This window comes from Coturnix japonica, chromosome 4 (genome assembly GCF_001577835.2).
Source record: "Coturnix japonica isolate 7356 chromosome 4, Coturnix japonica 2.1, whole genome shotgun sequence".
In the NCBI taxonomy this organism is placed as follows: domain Eukaryota; kingdom Metazoa; phylum Chordata; class Aves; order Galliformes; family Phasianidae; genus Coturnix; species Coturnix japonica.
Genome location: NC_029519.1, coordinates 55,596,017 through 55,618,993, shown reverse-complemented (window position 1 = coordinate 55,618,993; position 22,977 = coordinate 55,596,017). Strand labels below are relative to the sequence as shown.

The following is a 22,977-nucleotide window of genomic DNA, read 5'->3' as shown; positions in this document are numbered from 1 at the left end:
TTCTTGTTCTGTTTTAGTTAAAGAACTGTTTGTTTTTTGTTGTTCTTTTTTTAAAATTGATTCAATTCCTGAGCTAATTACTCAGCTTTCAACCTGGAAAGTGTCACAAAGAGAAATAATGTTAGCAAAATATTGAACATCCTATAATAATACAGCAGGTATATTGTTAGAGAGAATAATGTCACCCTGTTCACTAAATCCTCTGTCTTGAAGATATTTTTTTGCATGTATGCAGGCAGCATTGTGATGAACAGCTAACAGTTTCTCCCCCAATCCTTTTACTCAAACAGTTAATGATTAACAAATGTCCAGCTGCCTGTGCAAGGAATGTTAATTACTTTGGGTGGGGAGAAGAGGTGACTGCCTTTGCATAAGGAAGTCTGATATTATAGTTCACTTTAGAGGTAGTTTAAGGGAGTATTTACAGTACCGCTTTCAGCTTAGTAGTCAAAAATGGAAAAATAATCAATGTCTCTCTTCCATATATACTTCCACAGCCATGCTATTAGCTAGTACAGGTAATATGTTTGGTTGCTTGGGTTTGTAGAGATCATGTTAAAGTAAAAAGTGTATTAAAAAGGGATCACTTTTACATATGGGGAAAACGTGATTCTGAGGGGAAAAAAATAATTAGAATTGAAGCAGTTGATAGTTCTCCCTAGGTCATACCACTTTCAGTTAGCTTTCCAAAGGGAAGCTTGTGAGAATGGAAGTCCAGAGATTACTAATAATATTAAAAATATAATAATACTAATTAATATTAAAAAATATATTGGAATGAGCATTTCTAAATTGTCCTTCTTGCTTGCTTAAAAAATGTTTACAATGAATTGTGACATTTTGGACTTATATGTCCCAAGGATGCTAACAGAAAAGGATCTAGTTAGTTGGCGTGGAAGAACTTTAAAACAATGTAAAAACAAAGAAAAATACAGACGCTACTTTGTTAGTGAAAGATGAGTTGTGAGGTTGTCATCGACTCAAGTAACATGTCAGTTTTGATGTGCAGAGTTTAATAATAATAAGAGAATGATGATTACAGTGAGAACAAGATCACTCCGAATTTAATCCACATAATCTGCAGTAAATATCGACCTAGCATGTGATGATAGAAACAAATGGAGTTAGCAATGAATGTCTGTAATTCCAAGGATGATTATAAATACCTTTGTAATTTTGTTGCTTGCTCTAATTAAGCACAAGAATTGCTAGCATTTTTGAGAACTGGCTTGCATGAAAATGAATGTTTGGGAAGGTCACGTGATAAAACTCTACTTCTAATTTCTGCAAATTCTGTGAATTTCTTTGAACAGGAACATAATGTATTCTGTGTCGACATAGTATACCAGATAAATACAGTATTGATATTCTTTCCTTTACACTGCATGTAAGCATAGAAAAAGTTGATCTAGTTTTTACTGTTACTACTCTGTGGCAGTTAAACTTGTTGTTCGGCCAAGAATTACACATTCACATTGTTCATTCTCTTTGATGTTTTTACTAAAGGTCAAGAGTTATCTTCACTGAAATGTATTTTCATGGGGAGTAACTAATGGAGGTTTCCAGCAGAAATTCTAACAGAGATGCTTTCTGGTCTGTTCATCTAAATACTTGTAGGTTTTATTATTAAGCAATAAATATGGAACAAATGAAACCTACCGATTATTATTTTTCTAATAGTTAACTTGCCTTGCCTTCTGGTGTCTTCTGTAATTTTTCTTCCCTTCCAATACTTTCCAATACAATTTCAAATATAACTGTGCTGGCGGTTATCCATTATTTATGTGAAGGGAAAGAAACAACAAAAAACAACCACCAGGGAACTTGCAAATAAGTAAGCTTGACATCTGAGAAGTCATTTCTAATTTTCTAGGTGGATCTTTCCTTTTTAGATGTTAAATATTGATTGTTCAGTGTACTTGTAATAATTAACTTAAATGTGGAGGATTTCTTGTCTACTTGTTATAATACTCATAACCAAAGAAAATGAATTTTTCTTTTAAATCTCTTCTAATTTCTTTATCTTCATGATTCGCCTGTCCTGTGCATAAACAAAGAATAGCTTCTTGCTTATTTAATTCATGTTCTAAGGCAAATAAAGTAACTTGTTTTTACAACAAGTACCGATAGGTGTGGTGTCTCCTCTGGATACATGAGTAGAAATAAGGTGAATAAAGAAGTGGACAATTTAAAGGTTAATGAAATGGAGTGTCTCAGAACAAGGTCAAATGTCTTTTGATGTCCCTGAATCCTGGCTACTTTAATCTCATGACTTCATTGATTTCTGTGCTCTTCCATACTTCTGACTTTCATACCCACCAGCTCCTCACTGTACACACAAATCTGCTTGGGAACAGTGTTTCTGTGGGCAATTATTAAGTGCTGTTGTGTATATAGCTACCTGGTGCAATAACATAAACAGCTGTAGCAACCTTGCTTGCAGTTTTTCACAGCATGCTACTTGCCTTTTCATCAGTATCTGTGACCTTTCTTGCTCAGATGTGCTTGGAGAACCGTCAGTGTTCACCAACAGTTTCTGTACCTGGAAATAGGCTGGAGACTAAAAATTTGAAGCAAAATTGCAGTAAACCAGCATAATTTAATATAGTGCTAGCACATTAACTATATATATATATATATATATATATATATATATATATATATGTATATATATATACACACACACACACACACACATATATATAGCACATTCATTTGCTAAACTACTGGTTTTGCTGTGAAGCAAAGTGACTGGTGTGGCTATGAAGCACAGCTGTAATTGCTTCTTGCTACACAATGGGACCTCTCTGTCAAACTTGTTGGGCTTTCAAAAAGACTTTTATGGAAGTAATATGAGGTAGGCTGCAATTGTTCAAGCTGCAACCAAGAACGGAAACTGAGAAAAATGCTCAGTATGTAGGAAGAAGATTCCTGAAATACATGGAACAATCTTCCTTATTTAGGGCAGTCATTAAAATTTGAGATTTACAAACAGAAAGTGAATATACTTAAACTGTTCAGGTATTTTAATAGTTCGCAGAGGTCTAAACAGCTTCGTCCTTTTGGATCAACAAATTAGTTTCTATACAATTAAACACGTTGCTCTGGTGTGTAATTGCCTTCCCTGTGCGTCTCATTATTTTCCTTGTAGCCTCTTCTTCTGCCTAAGGGGGACCCAGGTTAATCTGTCAACTCCAGTTAGTCTTGAAATTCCCGAGGCCATTTGCAGAGGAATTTCCCCTTCAGAGGCTCCCCGTTTTCCGGTTAAATTTATTGGAGTGGTAATATAACTACTCACATTGTCAGCAATTCCTTAGAACTAGAAAGCTGACTGTTAAGAATTTACTGAGTGAAGCTGCAGTTCTTAAGTACCTGCTCATTCATTTCTGTGTGAGTATATGTACAAATTTATATAACCATACCAGCATAAATATATCTTTTGCATTTCTTGTGTGCTTGCAAGTGCACACACACGCACTCAAAAAAATCTGACTAAACAAATATCAGGCCCGTTGTACAACCCTTCTGTTATTTAAGTTCAGCAAGCTTCCATCATAGTTATACGATTGCATGAACTAGAATAAAAAGAGTAGGATTTAAGGTTGCTACTATTATTCCAGAAAATTTTTGCTTAAACGTAGTTACACAGTCAAGATAAAATTAAAGTAGTTGTATTTCTTGGGACACAGAAGTCAGTTGTCTAGATGGAGGCAAGATCCCTGAATAAGAGATAATTTGAGCTGTTTTACATCGGATTTCTGCAAACTTTGCTCATCCAGCAGAGTGAGATGGTGCTTTTGTGGGTAGTGAAAGCAGTGTTTGGCACAGAATCTGCTGGCAGTTTGTTCTGTTTTCACTAATGCTCCATAAACCTGTTGTAACACTGATGTAGCTTCCATAGTGGAGTCATGTTTTTCAACATTTCAAATGTTAATAGCAAAGCTTGTTTTCAAGCTTCCTTTCTCTTCAAAGAACTGTAGTTTTTATGTGGTTGTATTACAGTAATTTTTCCAGTTGTCAGAGAAGTTAACATTTAATCCCCTAATACTGTGGCAGGGGGTGGTATGTTCCTCTACACTGAGTCTCAGAATATGGAACTTTCCTCTATTACAATTACAGTGCTTGTCTGAAACATACAGACGGCCTAGCTGAAAGAAATAAGCTGGAGCTATTAAAATAACCGTAAATGAGGCTGACAATAGGCACTGTCTGCCATTGTCCCAAAAGAGTTTCTGAACTGGAAGTAATCAGTTGAGTTCTAAGGCAACCCCATCAGGGATCTTCTAATTGCAGAAATTCCACCGCACCACCCCGTGACTTCCTGAAAGTTCATTGTTTGTGTACCTTAATGTATTACTACTCTTAGCCCAGAGTATGTAGTACCAAATCATAATTTCTGTTCATAATCTTTTAAACAGACAATTTTAAGAACATGTTTTAGAGCCTTTTCTCCCATTTATAACCAGACTAAGTACTGTTTTCAGTTCACTTGACTTGTTTTTCCGCAAATATACTGAGAGCTATGTGGCAGGAACTGCAAGCGAAAATGTTGCAAGGTCTAATAACTTATAGCTCTATCTTTTGGTCCCTAATTTGATCTTGTTTGCCTGCTTCTCTGGGATGTGCAAAACCTGCTTTCTTAGTGGTATAAAATACAGTATGTGTTTGCTGCAGAGCTTCAACTGTGCATATCTTTTCTCCTAGCTCTTTGTACTATCTTTAGGTGCTTGGATAACTGATATCTGCTCTTAGCTATTGGTCATTCTGTATTTCTATTTTCAAATATATGTATCTATCTTGTTTGTAAGCTGCATGTGGTGGAAATCAGTTGTGACCCTTTTTCTCCCCTTAACACAATTCAAATTATTGCCATCTGTTCAGAGTGCAGAAGTGATGCATAAACTGTTCTGTCCTTTAAGTTTTATGTCAAGGCCTGGGTTTGACCATATGCTGGGGTTGTCTGGATGCCAAGTTTATGTCCCAGAATAGTTTTTAACTATGAATCCATTGGTAATTTTTGTGCATTTGCAAGGGTGAGTCTGCCAACTTTGACATGACACTGATAATGTTTGACTATCCCAACAGGTAGTCTCTGCTGTTGCATTAACGCCATATGCAGAAATGGTTTTATTATAATACAGTAGGTTGTGTTATGGAATTTGGGAGTTTTGGAAACTTATGTTTGATTTATATAAGTTATTGGATTAATTTACCCCTTTTGTCACATGTAACCAGTTTGGTGGACTTAAATCTGAGATGCAAACTAGTTCAGAATTCTGTAATAACTTTCATACTTTTGTGATAAAAATTGTACAGTTTACTGTGAATCAGGCTTACATTCAGTTTGGCTTTGTTCTGATAAAATCTCAGATCCGTTCTAGTGCTGATTATAATGCTTTCTGTATCATAAGTTCTGCATGCTTTGAAGACCATGTATGATCTACTGGGATGTTCTTTCCCTTTAACCTCTCTGAACTTGCAGTAACTGGTCCCTGGGAAGAGAGCAAGCGTTGGTGGACATGACTTGTTTGACATTCTTGCAGCTCCACAGGGAAATGTAATCTACTAGTTAAAGAACATGGGCACATTCATTGCAGTTGCATCAGCTTGCTAATACTGCTCGTGAGAAGTTACTTGAAACTTTCTAAGCAGTGATTTATGTTAGAAAATGAGCCATTTGTCCTTGAAACAGTAACAGAGTTGCTTTCCATTTAACAATGCTGTCTAAGCATGATTTTTTCAGCTGCTAGTACTCAAGACACAACATGAAATGAAAAGAGCTTTCTATTTCAAAGGACTATAAATACGGACATTTCATTGAGTTTTCTGGGTCTGCCTTTATAAAAAGTGACAAAAGACTTGTGATTCCAGTATATTAATTTTAGCTTATTTTCAGTGGTTATATTCCCTAGCAATTCCTTGGAGAGATTTTTTTTTGGACAGTTCTCTGAAGCAAAAATTGTAAACCTTATTTTGTCATTATTTGTCTTCAGTAGCTATAAAGAACTAGTAGTTATAAAGGAAAAAAACAGACACGTTTTTAGAAAATGGGGTAAAACCAGTGTATGGAAACTTACCAGAAATAAACATATGAAATATGGAGATGTAACAAGCTGTAAATACTAAAAAAAAAGTAATTATAGTGATGATAGTTTATTGGTTTCACGGTTTATTGGTTGGGGAGGTTGGCTTTTTGTTGTTATTTTTTTGTTTTGCTTTTATTTTTGTTTATTTTTCTTTTCTTTTTTTTTTTTTTTTTAAATACTGTTATTGTTGTTATTCTGAGAACATTGAAGTACAGGTCACCAAGGCACTTATGAAAGGTAACATCATAATGTTACTTAAAAGAGAAATCAGAATGTAACTTGAAGTTCAGCTTTACTCAGGCAAAATAGAAGAATCTCTGAATTGTTGAAAAGAAATGATGAAGCTATTTCAAACTAAATAGAGTTCTTAACAACGCATATTCATTTTCCTCAGGTATATTTGCAAACAAGTAATTTTAATTCTACATGAGTTATGCAAAATGCAATATTGAAGGCTTGTTGCTAGGTTACAGTCTTGCTGTGTGCTTAATTAGATGCTCTTGGAGAAGAGAGAAGAGCAGTGAACGCTTCTCGTTCATGTGAGTCAAAGCCAAGTAGTAGCTGCTCACCCTTTCTTCTCTTTCTTAGAGCTGCAGCCGAGGATTACTTGTATTCTGAAACAATGCAGTGTAGCTTGTTGTGTGATTCAGATTCAATAAGTCTTGTATGTGAAGCGTTTGCATTGTCAGTAGTAAGTTTTAAATTGCTCTGAAGTTCAAGAGTAAATCATTTTTCTCTCAGTGGCTGTTGTACTTCTGCAGAAGCATAATGAAGTAATGCTTCCTGTTGTAAGTGTTGTGTGAAGCAGGTAAGAAGGGCTAGCACTTTTCCAGCTCTGTTTATTTATCAAAATAGTTCTTCTAAAAGACAGAGGTTGTGTATCATTTTTTAAAGTTCACACTGCCAGCCACAGGTCTTTAGTATTTCACAACTCAGAGTGCAGAGCCTCTCCTGGCATGTTGCCGTGTTTATACAGTAGATGAGCTGACATTTCACTTCTGCAAAAGGAATCTCATTCCATTCCTTCTAAAGAAGGAGATTGTTTCAAGTTCACAGGATGGAGATTTTGGTCTTTTCAACTGACATTTTAAGTGCTGACTAGTTCCTTGTCTCTGTGACAGGGCATACGTGAAATCTTCAGTACTTCAGGGCATTGATTTATGTGGTATAAAGACCAGTGTTTTATTGTGATACCTTTGTTTGTTTTGGCTTTGTTAAGTCATTATTATTTGTCTGATCAAATAATATTAAATTTTATTGGCATTGGATGGTGTTTTAGAAGAACTGCAGTCTTGGGACTCAGTTTTTCCTCACAAACTGGTGCTTAGTAGAGGCCTAAGTTACAGCAGCCACAGGGAAAGTTTTTTTTTTTTTTTACTTGGGAATTCAATATGTTCCATTTTTCAAAACTTTTTTCTTTGCAGCATGGCAGAATGCCCTGTGGTGCATAACACTTCTTGTCAGTATGTATGGTTGTACTTGGCTACTTCTTCATGGTGTTTTCCAGTGTCTTACTATAGTGATGGGCAGAGGTTATCTGGTCCATCAGAAATATAGATAAACTGACTGGAGAATGTTTTAAAAATTGTTTTAAAAGTGGAAAGAATCTGAGGTATGTCACTGGTCATAATTAGTACTAGAATCACAATGTATACTAGGTACTACAGACTGGTATAATTAGTATGCTCCAGTCTTCTGTGAGCATATGCTGTAGCTATTAACCTCTTCTCTCTTTTCTTCTTTTCGTACCTCCCAGGCAACTTTGCATGAAGGGGGTATGGGAGGGTGGAAACATACGTAGTATACAATGTTACACTTGCCAGTTTTCCTGGTTTGACTATGCCTCTAGAAATTACTCGAGGGGAAATGGAGGTCAAAAGAGTATAGATGTTTCTCTTTGAGTCCTCCAGGGACTGCTGGGAAGCAGATAAGTTCTGTGTCATCTATATCTATACCAGATGCTGTTCCTCTTTTTTTTTTTCTTTTTTTAATTTCTGTCAGATCTCTGTCAGATCTGACAGAACAACCTCTGAATTTGTACAGTTTGATGTGATCTGTTTCATTATTTTAAAGCAACTCAACAGAGTTTCACAGAAGTTAAAGCAGAAGTTTGATCAGAAAGCCTGCAGACTTCTGGAAGATGGGATTCTTTAGACCCTTGTGTGTATAAAAATTGATTTCATAAATACCAATAACGTTCTGGAAAAGATATGCAGCCTGTACAGATGCAGGATAGATTCATGTGATAAGCAGCAGTATGTTCTAAGCTGTTTATCACTCCTCATTCTGTTTGTAATTGAAAAGATTGTATAAACCTTGGTGCTAGATTCTGTTCCATTGGTTTATAGTCTGGTCAGATCTCAAGACAAGTTAAAGGCTGTGCTGATGTGTGTACAGGCTACTGCCACTGAGGGACAGTACGCCTCTGGTTGGAGCAAGCTGCATCTGCTCACTTGTAAGAATTTAGCCTGGATTGGTTGTTCATTGATGACCATATTTGATCAAAACCCGTGTTCATGCAGTTGTTAAAATATTTTCTTTTTTACCACAGAGCTGGCTTTTAAAGCAGCTGAAGAAGCCTTTCGATTTGCCCAGATGATTAGAATTCAGATTAATTAAGTTGTAATCAGATTTCAAGAACAGTGTTCCAGGCCAGGGATTTCTCTTAGTTTGTTTTAGCTGTCATTCCCAAAGAAAATTCAACTAAACTGCATTTTCATGCTTTGCTGAGAAATGATTGCAGGTTTTGATTTGCATTACAGAATCATTAATATTGTTAATGAGAGTTCTCATGGATAAGCACACTTAAGGAGGATCATCCCTTGGAATTGGGGGGTATTACAGTTTGAGCGTTTGTTAATTAGATAGAATTGGCTTATGCAGGACTATTAGATTTGAGATGGATTTATATGTTTATTTTTGTTTTAAGAGTGACTTTGGTTGTAATGATTTGGGCTATGGGATTAAAATTGGAAGTAATGTTGCTTTCTGGAAAGGTTAGGTTTAATGTTCCACTGTTAGCCCAGTTGCCATGTTCTTAAACCAGCCTGTTACTGCTTACTGACTTCTGATTTACTTGTATTGTATTGTATTTGTTCAGGACTTTCACCTTCTTTTAATGAAATCAATAGAAATTGCGTCAAATATTGCATAAAATAGTGACAATATCTAGTCTAAAGTTTTAGATATATGAAGATTGTGAAGTCAGCTCTGATGCCCCCTTGCAGATGACTGACAAACATTTTATCAGAGCTCTTTTCTTCTCCCTGCTAGTGGTTAATGACTGATGAATAAAAATATTTTTATCTAAGCACCTGAAAAGCTTGAAGATTGCATATCTAGCCAAGTGAAAATGTTTTTAAAATACTCGTTTCATTTTATTTTATGACCAATAATATTTACATGTCTTTGGGATTGCCATATACGTTGAAAGTTCTCTAGTGGTGCTCTGCGGGAAATTTATCTGCTCGTCTTGCTACATAAAAAGCAAATGGTTTGTAAAAGTTAAAATTACCAATTTGCCTCAGCATAAAGAATGGGAGATTTGCTGACTAAAGATTTTTCTTTGAATGGGAGAAGAGTTAGAGAAAGAGCCTTCAACATACCAAATAGATAATAGAAATACTTAAGTTGTAATCCCTAGGTGTACTTTGCACCACAGGAAGAAAAAAAGTGAAAATACTTCTTAGAAACCAAATCATGCTGCTGAAATTGATGATACTGATTAGCATCTTGCTGATACCTAAAGGCTTGAGCTGAGTGCAAGATTAAAACAAATGAACTCTTTCTTAGATTGATTTATTACTGTTTGGATGTTTGAGTTCCCATCAGTTTCCTATTTCCTGTCTTGAGAACCACTAGTGCTAGAAGCCAGTGACTTTGTGAAATCCATAAGTATTGGCCTTCATAGCTTCATGCTGTATAACCATGCAAAAAATATTAAAAAAAAATAGGCTGCTGTAAGTCAAAGCTTGGAAAAGGACTAAGTTGGTAGACCAGTGATACTTTAAGAACTAGTTCTCGACCTGTACTGGGCAGAAGCATCATTGTCATAGTGGAAAGAATAAAATAGTCTTCCTTGTTCTTACATTTTTTTAAAGGTACACTACTGATTTTACATACATTTGTATTCATTGTTGTTGCATAGAAGTCAAAGATGAAGCTGCAAATGTTCCCATAGGTAAAATCAGGAATGATTTAGTGTTAAACTTGCTGAAGCAGGAATGACTTCAATCAAAGTAATGAGAAAAGGATGGTGTTTTGTAATGGCTGATGTAAGGTCAGCTTGTATGTTAGTGAGAGAGGAAAAAAAAAAAAAAATCCAAGTTTGTGCTTTCTGGCAAAAGTGATGATGCTAGACCTAAAGAAATTCAGGTTTTAGTCCTCAGTGACTGCCCCCACCCCGTACAACCACTGCCCAGGTTTGTGCACTTGCTCAGTACCCTGCTCCATTTTGTTGCTGGGCGGTAGCAGCATGGAATGGGAGCTGAGTCACTGATAGTGCACTCATCCCATCCCTGCCTGCACTGGGAGCTATGAGTAATGAGAGAGAAATAGATGTGGGGAGCTCCACCAGTCCTCGTAGGTGAGTGCGTAGGAGAAACTTCTGCTCTCCGGTTTGTCCTCTTTGACAAGGATTGTTACTGGAGGGAGAAATGTTATCTTGAGTCTTCATTTGTAGTATTGTCATAATAATCCTCTTAACTATGCATAATATCAAATAAATTTTCCAACTTGCATACACAGCTGTCCATTACATCTGTTTCAAACTGTAAGTGGGATGAATGGTGGTAATTATTATTACTTTTTTAAAGTAGGCTTCATCTCTGAGAAAAGTTTGTTCAGGAATTAATCTATTAATAAGCATTAATTGTAAACAGTTGCATAGACATATTTTGCATATCTGAATGCTCATAAAATGTTTGGTCCAGCTGTTCTTACCTTGTAGTTTGGGATTATAATGAGCATAGTATACAGAAAAAAATTGTTCATCTGATAGTTGTATCTGTTGAGTGAGAAACATGATAAAAACAATTTCACGTTGTTTCTATTCATGGAGAGAATATGGGTGACCCTGTAGAAAATGTAAAATTTTTGAGAATTAGAGCTCCCCTGTTGGGTAAACATCTGTTATATGATTTATTCAGTGGTATGGCGATCAGACAGATAAAAGGCTTTTCATTGCAGATTTCAGCAAAAGTCAGTATAAACTATCCAGCAGTAACCCAGACATGCAAGTCTAATTTAAAATGAGAAATGAAGTGACAAATCAGGATGGCCATGTTTACTCTGTTGCACAGCACTGCCTTTACATCCCCATAATGTTTTTATGTATTTCTTCTTGAAATACTTGTTTTGGCATGGTACTCTTTATTTTTCTTCCCCTTTACCCTTTTTGGGTATGGACACTTGAGATGTGACAATTCACAAAGGTAAAATTGGTTTGTTATTAATTAATTAATTTGACTTGAGGAAGGCCTAGGTAACTAAGGTAGTAGAAACTGCAGATGCCAGTTGGGAAGATTGCAGGAGAGCTCCATTGCCACAAGAGTTTCCCTTTCTGTTTCTTTAAAATCAGACAAAGATATCTTAAAATGAATCTGCTACTTCTGATGTAGATAGTGTTAGGAATGCAGGACAGGTGTAAAATGATAATGGTTGCTCAGTGCAGCACATAATCATGCCCACTGTGTTCTGCACAGATCACAAGCAACAGAGCAGCATTAATAGGAGCCCTGCTAAGAGGGAATTACAACAGTCAGTCTGGTGTTTGCTAGGACATGAAGGTTTTACAAAATGTTCTGGGGCATGCAGGGAATCTACCCAGATTGAAGCTGAAATGCTTCTTTGCCATATCCAGCGCTAGGTTTACAGGTGAGGCCAGAATAATTCACACATTCTTTTACTCCCAGCCAAGTCTTTTGGCTGAAACAAAGACGTGCAAAAGGTGCAGTGTCAAGTTACAAAAAAAGAATCCAGGTAACAGGGTGCTCAAGATTGCATCTGCTTTTTTTGAGAGAACAGATTTATGGTGTCCTGTTTAGATTATTCTTTACATTAACATGAGAAACTGTGCAAGTAGCCACAGCACAAACCTAGTGGCTTTAGGGGATTTATTTTTTTATAACAAGACTGCCATCAAAAATTACAAATTCTGAGAGAAAGAGATTAGAACTGTAAAATGTAGGTGTTCTTAAAATGAACAACTTGATTTGTTTTCCAATGGTGTTCATCTGCAAAGAAGGAAGTTACAAAACCATCGGTTTGCTTTCAAGAAAGCTGTTATAGACTGTGTGTAATGTCTGTATATTTTCAAATTGCAGTATTACCTGCCCCTCCTTTTTATCCCACTATGCGAAATCAGTTTCCACACTGACACCTGGTGGTAGTTCTGTAATGCTGTGTTGCTGTGAATGCTACACATGGCTATACTGCAGATTTAGGTATTAGGTGCTATGCCCTGCAGCCCTCCTGAAGTCTTGCTGACAGCTTAAAATATAGGATGATTGCCATCAAACCTTTATGCAGCTTTCCACAGAGCAAGGAGAGTAATGAGCAAAGGAGTGATTCCTCAGTATTAATCTCATTTTTCTGAGCTTAAATATTGCATAATTAATGTGTCTGCAGTGCATGAGGGAAATTACAGTTAGTTTCTTTCCTGAGGAACTGTTTTAAAAGTGTAGTGGCGTAGTTTATGGAGGTCCAGTTTTACTGATTATATGTACACTGTGGAGAGTAGAGTAGCTCAGGGCAAGGGCCACATCACACGTAGTCACATCATATGAATATATCTAGAGCCATGGTGATATTTTGACTCATCTGGGCTCCTCTACTAATTGGGCTTTCTGTGTATCGATAGAATAAATAAAAAAGAGCCATGACAGCTCTTTTCAAGATGAACACAGTGAATGGTTGCAAGGTATTACTCCGCCCATATCCTGTCTGTATCAGGTTTATTCACTTCCATTCAGAAAATACCTCAGATAGGATGACATGCAAGAACAACTGGATCAAGAAAAGGAAAATGCGAGCTTCTATGGTGTCATGGCTCTATGAATAGATATTGACCCCCTGTCAAATTCATGACTTTTTTTATATATAACACATGGTATGAGCATACTCTGTTGAGAAGGATGTTTGTAAAAATAGATCTGAGTCTCCTTAGTGGATAAAAACTCAAGTCCCTCCTGATTTATTTAGCTTTGGTTCAGACTAATTCCATTGTGAGATTTGTGAATTCTCTAGCTACTCCTTAAATGGTAATTCATTTTATGGGTGTAAAATTGAGCAAAGTATTGCTTTTTATTGCCGAAGTAATGGCAGACAGTGGTTGGTCTTAATAATATGAAGGTTAGTTTCAGGTTTAACTTTTCTGTGAGTTTTCTGTGTGGACCTGAATAGTTACACAAATTATGAAAATTCGGTTAAGTAGTTCAATCAGGCATGTAGATAAGAATGGTTTACATTTAAGTAACTGCTCATTAATATGGATAATGGTAAACAGTTCAAGAGTTTGGCATCCAAATCAGATAGTTTAATACAGTGCAAAATTCACTATAATCAGTGAAGAATAAAGAGGGTCATTCAAGTCCCAAAAGACTGCAAATTATTCATTATATTTTATCTTTTAGGCAAAACAGCTTTTTGAATAGTGTTAATTGATCTGATGAATCTCAAAGGATGGTAGTATACTGTTTAATTTCCATAATACATAATTGCTGAAAACTGCTATAGTAATTTTATTTTTTGTGATTTCAGATTACTTTTCATATTTGTGCCTGTATATTAACCCAGTTTGTAGAATCAATGTCAGTTCTTTTGAACTTCCTGATTTTCTTCTGGTGTTTTTTAAGCTCATTGTTTTCTCTATTTCTACACATTTCTGTATATTGATCATTTTCTCTTTCTTTCTCCTCCGGGTAAACAGGCATTATTGAGACTGCGGATCACCTGGATCGTGAGACTACTTCACATTACTGGTTGACTGTTTATGCAACAGACCAAGGTGTTGTGCCTTTATCGTCTTTCATTGAAATCTACATAGAAGTTGGAGATGTTAACGATAATGCTCCTCAGACAACAGAACCAGTTTATTACCCAGAGGTCATGGAAAACTCACCTAAGGATGTGTCCGTCATTCAAATTGAAGCATTTGATCCAGATTCTAGCTCAAGTGAAAAATTAACATACAAGATTACAAGTGGAAATCCACAGGGATTTTTTTCAATAAACCCCAAAACTGGTAAGTACAATACAGTATTTTAAATATGAGTGAATTGATGCTTTTGCATAAATACAATAAATGGGTAAAATTATGTCTCTGGTTTAACATTGTTAGCAGGCCTCAGGTAGTTGCGGAGATAAGCTGCTAAATTTGTATCAGTAAATGATACAAAACATTAAGAGTATCTGAGAGTGAAACAGTTTGTTTAGGGTATTTGACTTCTGCACCCTTTTTGAGGTTGTTTACCTCAGAGTAGCTCAGCTTTAGTCGGCTCAATGTCCATTTTGATTTGTACTGCAGTAAATGTGCTCTTGGAATCTTAGATTAGCTTTATCCAAATTGTTTTTAGCAATCTCTGTCTTCCAGTTTTCATGCACAATTTTTAAGTCAGTTACTGCCCCTGTCCCCTCCAGGTAATGCTAGACAAGACAGTGCAAGCCATTTATTAACTACAAATTCACTTGTCCCAGTCATGAGGGACTCTCTGTGTTACTAGCTGTTGCCATTGTAAGAGACAAAATCTGGAAGTTAATTTGCAGTCATGGCTGATGTGTAGGGGAAAGAAGGTGTGACTTCAGTGGGGGAGTTTAGAGTTGATTGGAAGACTTTGGAGAAACACACTGAGAGTTTAACAGGAAAGTACAATATGAAGACAACTGACCTATTACCAGAGAGGAAATGAATGAAATAATCCATTTTAACTGAAGCTGAAGAACAAGTTTAAAAATGACATAAAAGCTGCCCACCATCCTTTGCTTATGATTGAATGCAGAAAAAGTAGTAGCTGTACTGGATGTTATTTTCATACATCTTTTCTAATATTAAAAAAGAGGCACCTGGGTAGGTAGGGCACAGCTTATCTTTTCATATGTTGCACTTAAGTCCCTGTGCTGAGTACAAATTACAGGAGACTTCTGATTCACTCAGTCGAAAACTTCTCAGAATCCAGAGATTTTTAGACTAAAGGCATTATGTAGAAAGCCAGAATTCCACATTCTGTGAACTGCTGCTCATTCATGGTTGGAACTTAAGGAGATTTAAATGAGCAGCAAAACCCTATGAGTGAGAAGTATGTTTTGAAGATAGGATTTACACTAGTCTTCATTATGTTTCATGGTTTTAGCTCAGTGTAAAAGAATTGCATGCTATATAAGCTGCAGTTGCTGCGTCAGCAAAGCTCTGAATGCAAACACAGGTATATTATTTGGATATATATATATATTTTACAGTAATTTCTTGGTCAGTGTGTTCTGTATCTGCTTGTGAGACATTGCTAGTAGGCATGCAGGAAATAACATAAGCAACAAAAGGTGTGAGCACAGGTAAGGCCTATAGCTGCTATATTTACAGAAAGATTTGTTCTACTACAAAGTCAGCCTGGAGGTGTAAAACAAGAAAAAATTAAAATCAGAGTGTCCTAAAGAGAGTGCAGTAACTACCAACTTATTTTTATTTCTCTTTCCTTCTGTGTTCTCACATGACCTGAAATGAATATTTTTCTGATCATTCTGTGTACTTGCCTTCCTTTCTTTCTGTTTTAGCAAAGTACTATTGCCTGCTGCTTTGATAATCCTTGTCTCAAAGAATGATATTGATTTAAAAATAGCAGAAGTAGCCTGAGAGTTACCTGGAAAAAACTGACTGGCTTTGGTGCTCAAACTGAAGTGAACATAAGCTCTGCCTACATTTACACTTCATTATATAATTGACCAACTGTTGTGGGGTATCATGTGCTTACTTTTTCTATACCGTATTTTTTCATACTCTTTGATCCTTTCCATCTCATTTATGATTTTCCACACTCTAGTTTTGAGGTGAAAAAGTATCTTTATTTATTGTATAAGGAAAAAAAAAACAAAAAACAGTTCAGGAGGACATTGTGACTTATCTTCAAATTGATTCCATAGTTTTTCTCATCAGAATGATACTGGTGATATCACTTATGCTAAAAAGCGAGCTTAAGGGAGCCTGCACACTACATGCTGAAGTGATGAGGAATACTTAATAGAGTGCTAATAAAGATTTTCTGTCAAGAGAGTTTCTTACCTGCCTTTATTATGGCACCATACTGCAGAATTAGGCAAAGTGGTCCAGAGGACTTGTCTCAGGCCCATGTCAAAGGGGAAAAATAAATGAAAATAAATCAGCCATTAATTAATTAAGCCAGGATACAAGTACTGAAGAAGAAATTTCTCTAATTTACATTCAGCAGAGGGAAAATGTTGTCTTTAAAGACAATTAAAATTACAGTGATAGGTAAATTCTTCATTATCTGCTATTGTTAAAATAACAGTGCTTGACATACAAAGATAATAAACATACAAAGGAGGGAAGGAGAACAGGTGGATGGACAGAAGAGAATCCTCTTAGTGTTTTCTGTTGTATTCCCAAAATACACTGAAGTAAATTCAGTGAAAACTAAGTAGGTAGCCAAAGTAAATTGTCTTCGTGATATATAGGACACTGGGTTTCATGCCATTGAATAGTCAGTATTTTTTTCCTTGTGCGTGTTTGGCTTGAAACTATGAATCTGCAGTAGATACTGACCTAGTCAAAGTTCTTATTTATCACTGGGGTTTATCAGGTTTGTTACATCCCAAGTCTCTCATCCATCTACTGCAAATCAGATGCATTTCAGCCAAATAGATCTTATTAGTGATAAAAGCTCTTTAACCAGGACTGTTAAAAATCACTTAAAAAGACATCTGTTATTGTTGTAGTTATAATGCAATGTATTTTATCTCCTTCAATTAACTAGAATAGAATATGCCTGACTAGAATTAGTGAGATCAGATCTGGTCTCATTTGCTTTTGCAAATATATCACCCTTTTGGATGTTGAAAGCTATCATGCTGTAAAGTATTTTCAGAAGATAAGAAACTTTCACAGGGTCCCAGGTTTTGCTTCCAGTCAAAAGGGAGGTAGAGCTGGAATATGGATCAAGTTGTTAACTGTGTATCATTATAACATTGAAAGTGGCAGAGTAAAAGAGTTAAACATGTGTTATGTTTATTGCTTTGGTTGCCTGTGCAGTCCCAAAGGCAGATCGAGGACTGTAATGGCATTTGGTCCAAGTATAGGAAACATAAGTGTTTGGATTCTTAAAACACGCTGTCAGTGACTAAAAATACATTTCAGCTGATACTGTGTTGTTGTCTCTTCTCTGTGTCAAGGATCCATCTTCTTCTGTCTTTTATAGAATTTAACACTATGGTGCATGGCTAGAGCTCTTACCCATTAGAGTAATAGAGATTATAAATAGCATATAACTTACATGAGGTAAAATATGTTTTCTGCATGTAGCTAATTCATTTCTAGCATTTTTAGCACCTAACTTACGATGTGTTGTGCAATATGCCTAAGTTTTAGATGGAGAAATTGACATGGATCTGTGTAGCGAATAAGTTCGTCTTTCACAGGAAGAAGTTCTCGTGAAAAGAACTATTGATTAACTGAACTATTTAAAGAAAAAAAGGTTCCTTGCTTAAGTGTTATCTATCTGCATACTTCTTAGAGTGATCTGTTTCAGAGTCTTCAGTAAATCTTCATTGGCACTTGAAAATATCTTTATTATTTTAAGTATTTATAAATAACTTCATTGAAAATAAACATTGTAACATTTTTCTTTGCATGAAGAAGTGTTATTTCACTTTTTGAAGCAGAATATATGACAGGACATTGCATGACATTTTCTAATCTTTTCAGATGTTCTTGGCCTTCGATAAGTGAAATATTTTCTTTAGCTTGGGAGTTCCCATGTAATGGAAAGGAAAGAAAAAAAAAAGCTGCTGCACCATGTAAGCTGGCCAAGTGTAATAATAACAGTCACTATATTGTTTCTAAGAAGGAACTAGAGTATAAACAAATTTCACAACTTGCATCATCAGCTTGAACACAACTGTGGATGAGTCTTTGGATTTCCCATCATTGGAAGTGTTCAAAGTTGGGTTGAATGGAACTTTGAGCAGCTTGTCCCTGCCCGTGGTAGTAGGATTGGGTGAGATCTAAGAGTTAATCCCAACCCAAAGTATTCAGTGATGCTATGTAAGCCATAGTAGAACTTTATTTAACGTCTTGTGCTTATAATTAAACACAGAGTGAATTGACAAAAATTATAGAGATCCAAGTCATTTTAATGTGTTTGGATATAAATAGTTGGAATTGGTACAAACTGATATCAATTCAGAACACATGTTCTAGGATTAAAATGCTTAGTCTTACCTCTTTTAACTGGAGTTTAAAGAGCTCAGAGTATCAGGAAATATTTGCTCTTTTAGAACCCTCATGTGGTGATTTAAAGCAAAAGATGTAACAGTAAATAATTTCTGTTTGTTCTTCAGTACTCGGTGTATACTTCTTTTTATGATATGTGAGGTTGCTGGGTTTTTTTTTTTTTGTTTGAATGTTTTCACTTTTGCATTTTGTAATTGCCTTCTAGCAAGGTCACAAGTACTTGAGTCAGTGGAATTCCGCTGGCCTACCATTGCATCTGTTTTCTTTCAGATTTTACTGTTTTGCCATGTCATTATTTGAAAGATGGCTGCTCCTCAGTGATACAGGCTTTGTCATATTAATGCATCAAAGTTTGCTGAGAAAGGCAGTCTAAAAGAAGCCTGTATTGCTTTCTTGCAAGTGGTAATATCTGCACTGGAATGGCAAAGCAAAAGTAGTTCCAAATTCTCCTCAGTGTCACTGAGCAAGAGCTAATCAGGTAAACATAGGGATAGGAGGAAAGACCTTTGCACATTTTTTATTACCTTGTCCATTATTCAGCCCAGAAATAATTTCTGATCTTGCGAAATAAATTTTCTTTTGCCAAATTGATACGCTTCCTTCTACTCCCCTATGACTTATGCTACATTTATTGTACTGAGTAGATTTGACTTGGAGAAAGAACAGTAAATAACATTTTCTTTAGTAACCATCCCTCACTTCAGAAATTGAAAACAGTAATGGCAAATGAGTCAGGGAGCTATTGAATGTTGTGTCATGTAAGAATTTGGGATCAGATTTGCAGAAATGCTGAGAGCAAAAGTGTAACTTCCTATGCCTTGATATGAGAATTGGTACATAGCTTCAAAAATCAGACTTGAATTCATAACCTGAACAGGAAATTAACCAAATTAATTCACAGTACTTCAATTTTGCAGGTATAAAACAGGAATAATTGCACTACCTAATTGCACAGGAGCATTGTGATATATCCCAGTTCATATTTATGAAGCACTTGCTGTATTATCTCAAGAATTCCACAGTCATTCCTCTAATTAGTAATCCAGTAGTTAGGCCACTTAGATAAGGCTTTCTTACATGGGGGATTCCAACACAATCACTGAGTAATTACCCATTTTGGAATCTACTGTATCCTGTTCTCTGACCCTTAATACATACGTACAAGATAGTGAAATTAATATGACTTGGTCATCTTGAGTCTGGAAAGTTTGAGTGACTAAATCTGAAAATAGAAGTATGTTGTACAGGATTTAATGTTACTTGATCCTACTTTTGCTCTTTTTTATTCTGTGTTCTTTTTTAACATCTGATATTTCTGAACATACTTATACTACAGTGATCCTGTGGCGACTTAGGATTGTGGTAGTCTGATTCCTGAAATTATACCATACCTCAAAAAATAGATTACAGAGTTAATATCAACATTCAAGCTGTGCTGAATTAGAAACGCTTTTTTTTAAGCACAGTCCTACTGTAAAGTGCTATTTTAATATAGAAGTTTTGTTCTGTCAAGCACAAGGATTAAAAATTGTGTAACACTGAGTCTATGGGCCTTGTTCTCTGTTTCTCAGTGTCTTGCAATCACTAGAGCTTTGTGATTTTATAAAATGTTAGTAGCACTTGGAGAAATCATCTGCCTCACTCAATTATATCAATTTTGCACTGTTTGTTGCCTTCAGAGCAGTATCCTTTCTTGTGTATGTGGCTGATTTGGTGATTGAAGTGAAATAGGAAATGGTTACAGCTGCATACAACTTCCATGGGTTTCCGATGGCACTGGAGAATGACTTAGTGAGGAAGTGAAGGGTCAGTGAGTGTACAATAGCATGGGCTTGATTTTAACAAAGGAAATCTTTGTTTAACTACGTGCACATTTTAATCCCAATTGAGCTAATATTTTAGAACTTGAATGAAAGGACTACTTCATTACACACAATTCTGATTCAAAGTTAAATAAAAACCCCAAAAACTGCAATTGTTTTTCTTACTACTTCAGTTGCCAAACAGTGCCAAACTTCAATTACTGTTCACTTGTGTCCCAGTGCTCAGAGAGTGCATAGCAACCCATATGTGTCCAACTGTTTGCTTGTCACGTGCAGAGAAAATAAATCGTTTCAGTACACCATCTCTAGAAGAGATTTTTTTCCTTTACCTTTATTGAATATGTGAATGGATTTTACCCAAATACTTGTTAAAATTCTGCAACCAGAAAACGTTGGAGGAGTAGACAAAATACTGTATAGGCACACATTTGGAGGAGTTAATTCTGCAAAAACCTAATTTTAGCTGCTTTTAGAATATTGCTTAAAGCATTTGAAGATCTGTGGTTGAACTAATTGTTTTATTTTGAAGCCGGGAGGACAAACTTATATCTGTGAAATTTTTAATAACATCCTTCTTTCTGCAATATCCTGGGATTTGACACTGGAGAAGATAGACAGTTTGCTGTTATAGGTAGCTTTCTTCAACAATAACAACAACAACAACTTTGGAAGTACTTATGTAGAGATTATTTCTTTTAATTTGTAGATGTTGCTGTTATTGACTTACACCTCATTAGGTAGAGGAGCTGGGAAAAACAAAGGAGAAACAGGGTTCCAGTGCAGTGACCCTTCCCCTCTCCTCTTTCTGTCCTGGAACGTCACAGTCTTCAGGTCATATTCTTTGTTACACATACTGTGTAGTGAAGTGAAAATTTAAATGAAATTGAATCTTTCTCTGCAAAATAATTATTTAACTTTCTCATGTCCTGATGCAGGAAGATATTGAAGGCATATTCCTATATATCACTTACGCCTTTTGAACTGGAATGTATAATGTGTGAAATTAAAGTTTGTCTGTTGATGAGGAATTGTTATGAGCCACTTGCCAAGTACCAGCTTCATGCAGTCTTTTAGAGGTATCAGGCTTTCCATGATAGGTTCTCTGAGTAGCATGACTGTAGTGGAGTTTGTATATGTACTAACGCTATGACATTAGTATTGATTGATTTCCTATTAAGAGAAGTTTATTCAGTCAGAAATAGTGCCCATGTCAACAGCTAGATTGGCTTGATTTTTGAGTGGTGAAGATCGATATTGAAGTAATATGAGCTACATCTAAGTATTGAGATGTTCTGTTTTATGCTTACAGCGTTTTATGGTCTTTACACATTCCAGTCCAGTGGGTGGTCTCATTTGTGTAAATATAGTCTTAGATGTGCCAGGATAACTGGGATCAAAACCCAACCTTTAATGCTTTGTTTCCTTAGTTGCTATAGTAAGCGAGACCATGTATAAAACTAGTACTTTTAATCAGTTTTCTGGCATCCTGTAGGGTTATTAAAAAACTTTTTACCAAGAAGAACTTCCTCATTATGGACTGATATATGCTAAAACTTTAATTAGACATTCTTACTTCCTACTTAATTTTGAACACCCCAATAGAATTTTTCAGGAAATGTCAAACAGTTCTCATGGTTTGAAAAAAATAGAACCTCATAGTACAGTGTACTTTCTACTATTCCTTCCATTGATGTGCTTCATTATTTGTAGACTTTTATTAAATGCCAACAAGAACTCAATAGCTTGTCATATTACTAAGTTGTTCTCAAGTAATGCTGTCATTATTTATTATTTGCTGTGACAGCGCCAAAACAGAGACTGTTTGGTGCATTTTACCTATCTTAATAAAAACAGTTGAATTGCGCAAAAGCAGTTTTGACATCAAATCAGTAGACAACATGGAAGCCCGCTGTGATATTTTCTTCGAAATCATATATTCTTAATTATCAATAATAACTTTTTAAATCTCCCATTAAATTTTAGGTTGTTTATATAGCAAGGTTCATTGCCATGCATGAAGGCTTGGGTTTTTATGATTGTGCCTGCTAACTACAAGTCTTGTTGATGAATGCTTTCAGTTAACTCAATGCAGAAAGATGAAAATTAGACTTTGTTCAGCTACCTTGCATTTCAGACATTTACCAACTGTTAGCTTTACCAGCAGAGCAAAGTCCAGAAAGTTCTTTTTTTTTTCTTTGACAATTTGCCTGTCTCCATTAATCCACATGTGTGTTTCAGCAGTTTTATGGGAGATTAATCATGGAATTTTAAACAGTGACAGAGGAAGTGGCCTCAGGACTAACCTAAATCCTCTAATTGATTTTAAATATTTCTCTCAATTAACTGTGCTTTTTTTTAAAAAAAGTTAGTTCTAGCCGCAGTCAGCTAAAAACAGTATTTCATTGCTCAGGAAAAAGTTTGGAAAAGGAACATGGGGCTTCTTTGTTCAGTTGCTGTAAAGACAGCAGCATTATGTTAGGTTTGCTAATCACTGAAGGTGTTGTTGGGTGATTTTGTGGAAATAATTCTACACATACTTATTGAAGATACATGTCTCAAAATGAGACAATAAAGAACAGCAATAATGATAAAATAAATATTAACTTCTGAT

General features: G+C 35.7%; 1 protein-coding gene across 8 annotated transcripts in view; it reads left to right on the top strand.

Annotated features, from left to right (window-relative positions):
• Positions 1-22,977, top strand: part of FAT1 (FAT atypical cadherin 1) — a 102,150-nt gene that overhangs the window by 20,114 nt on the left and 59,059 nt on the right. For all 8 annotated transcript variants that reach the window (XR_001555134.2, XM_015862140.2, XM_015862139.2 and 5 more), the window contains exon 3: positions 14,014-14,328. Coding sequence is in view for 7 of the 8 variants with exons in the window: in XM_015862140.2 (XP_015717626.1) it covers positions 14,014-14,328 (315 nt within the window). In the remaining variant the exon portion in view is untranslated. The remainder of the gene's footprint in view (positions 1-14,013; positions 14,329-22,977) is intronic.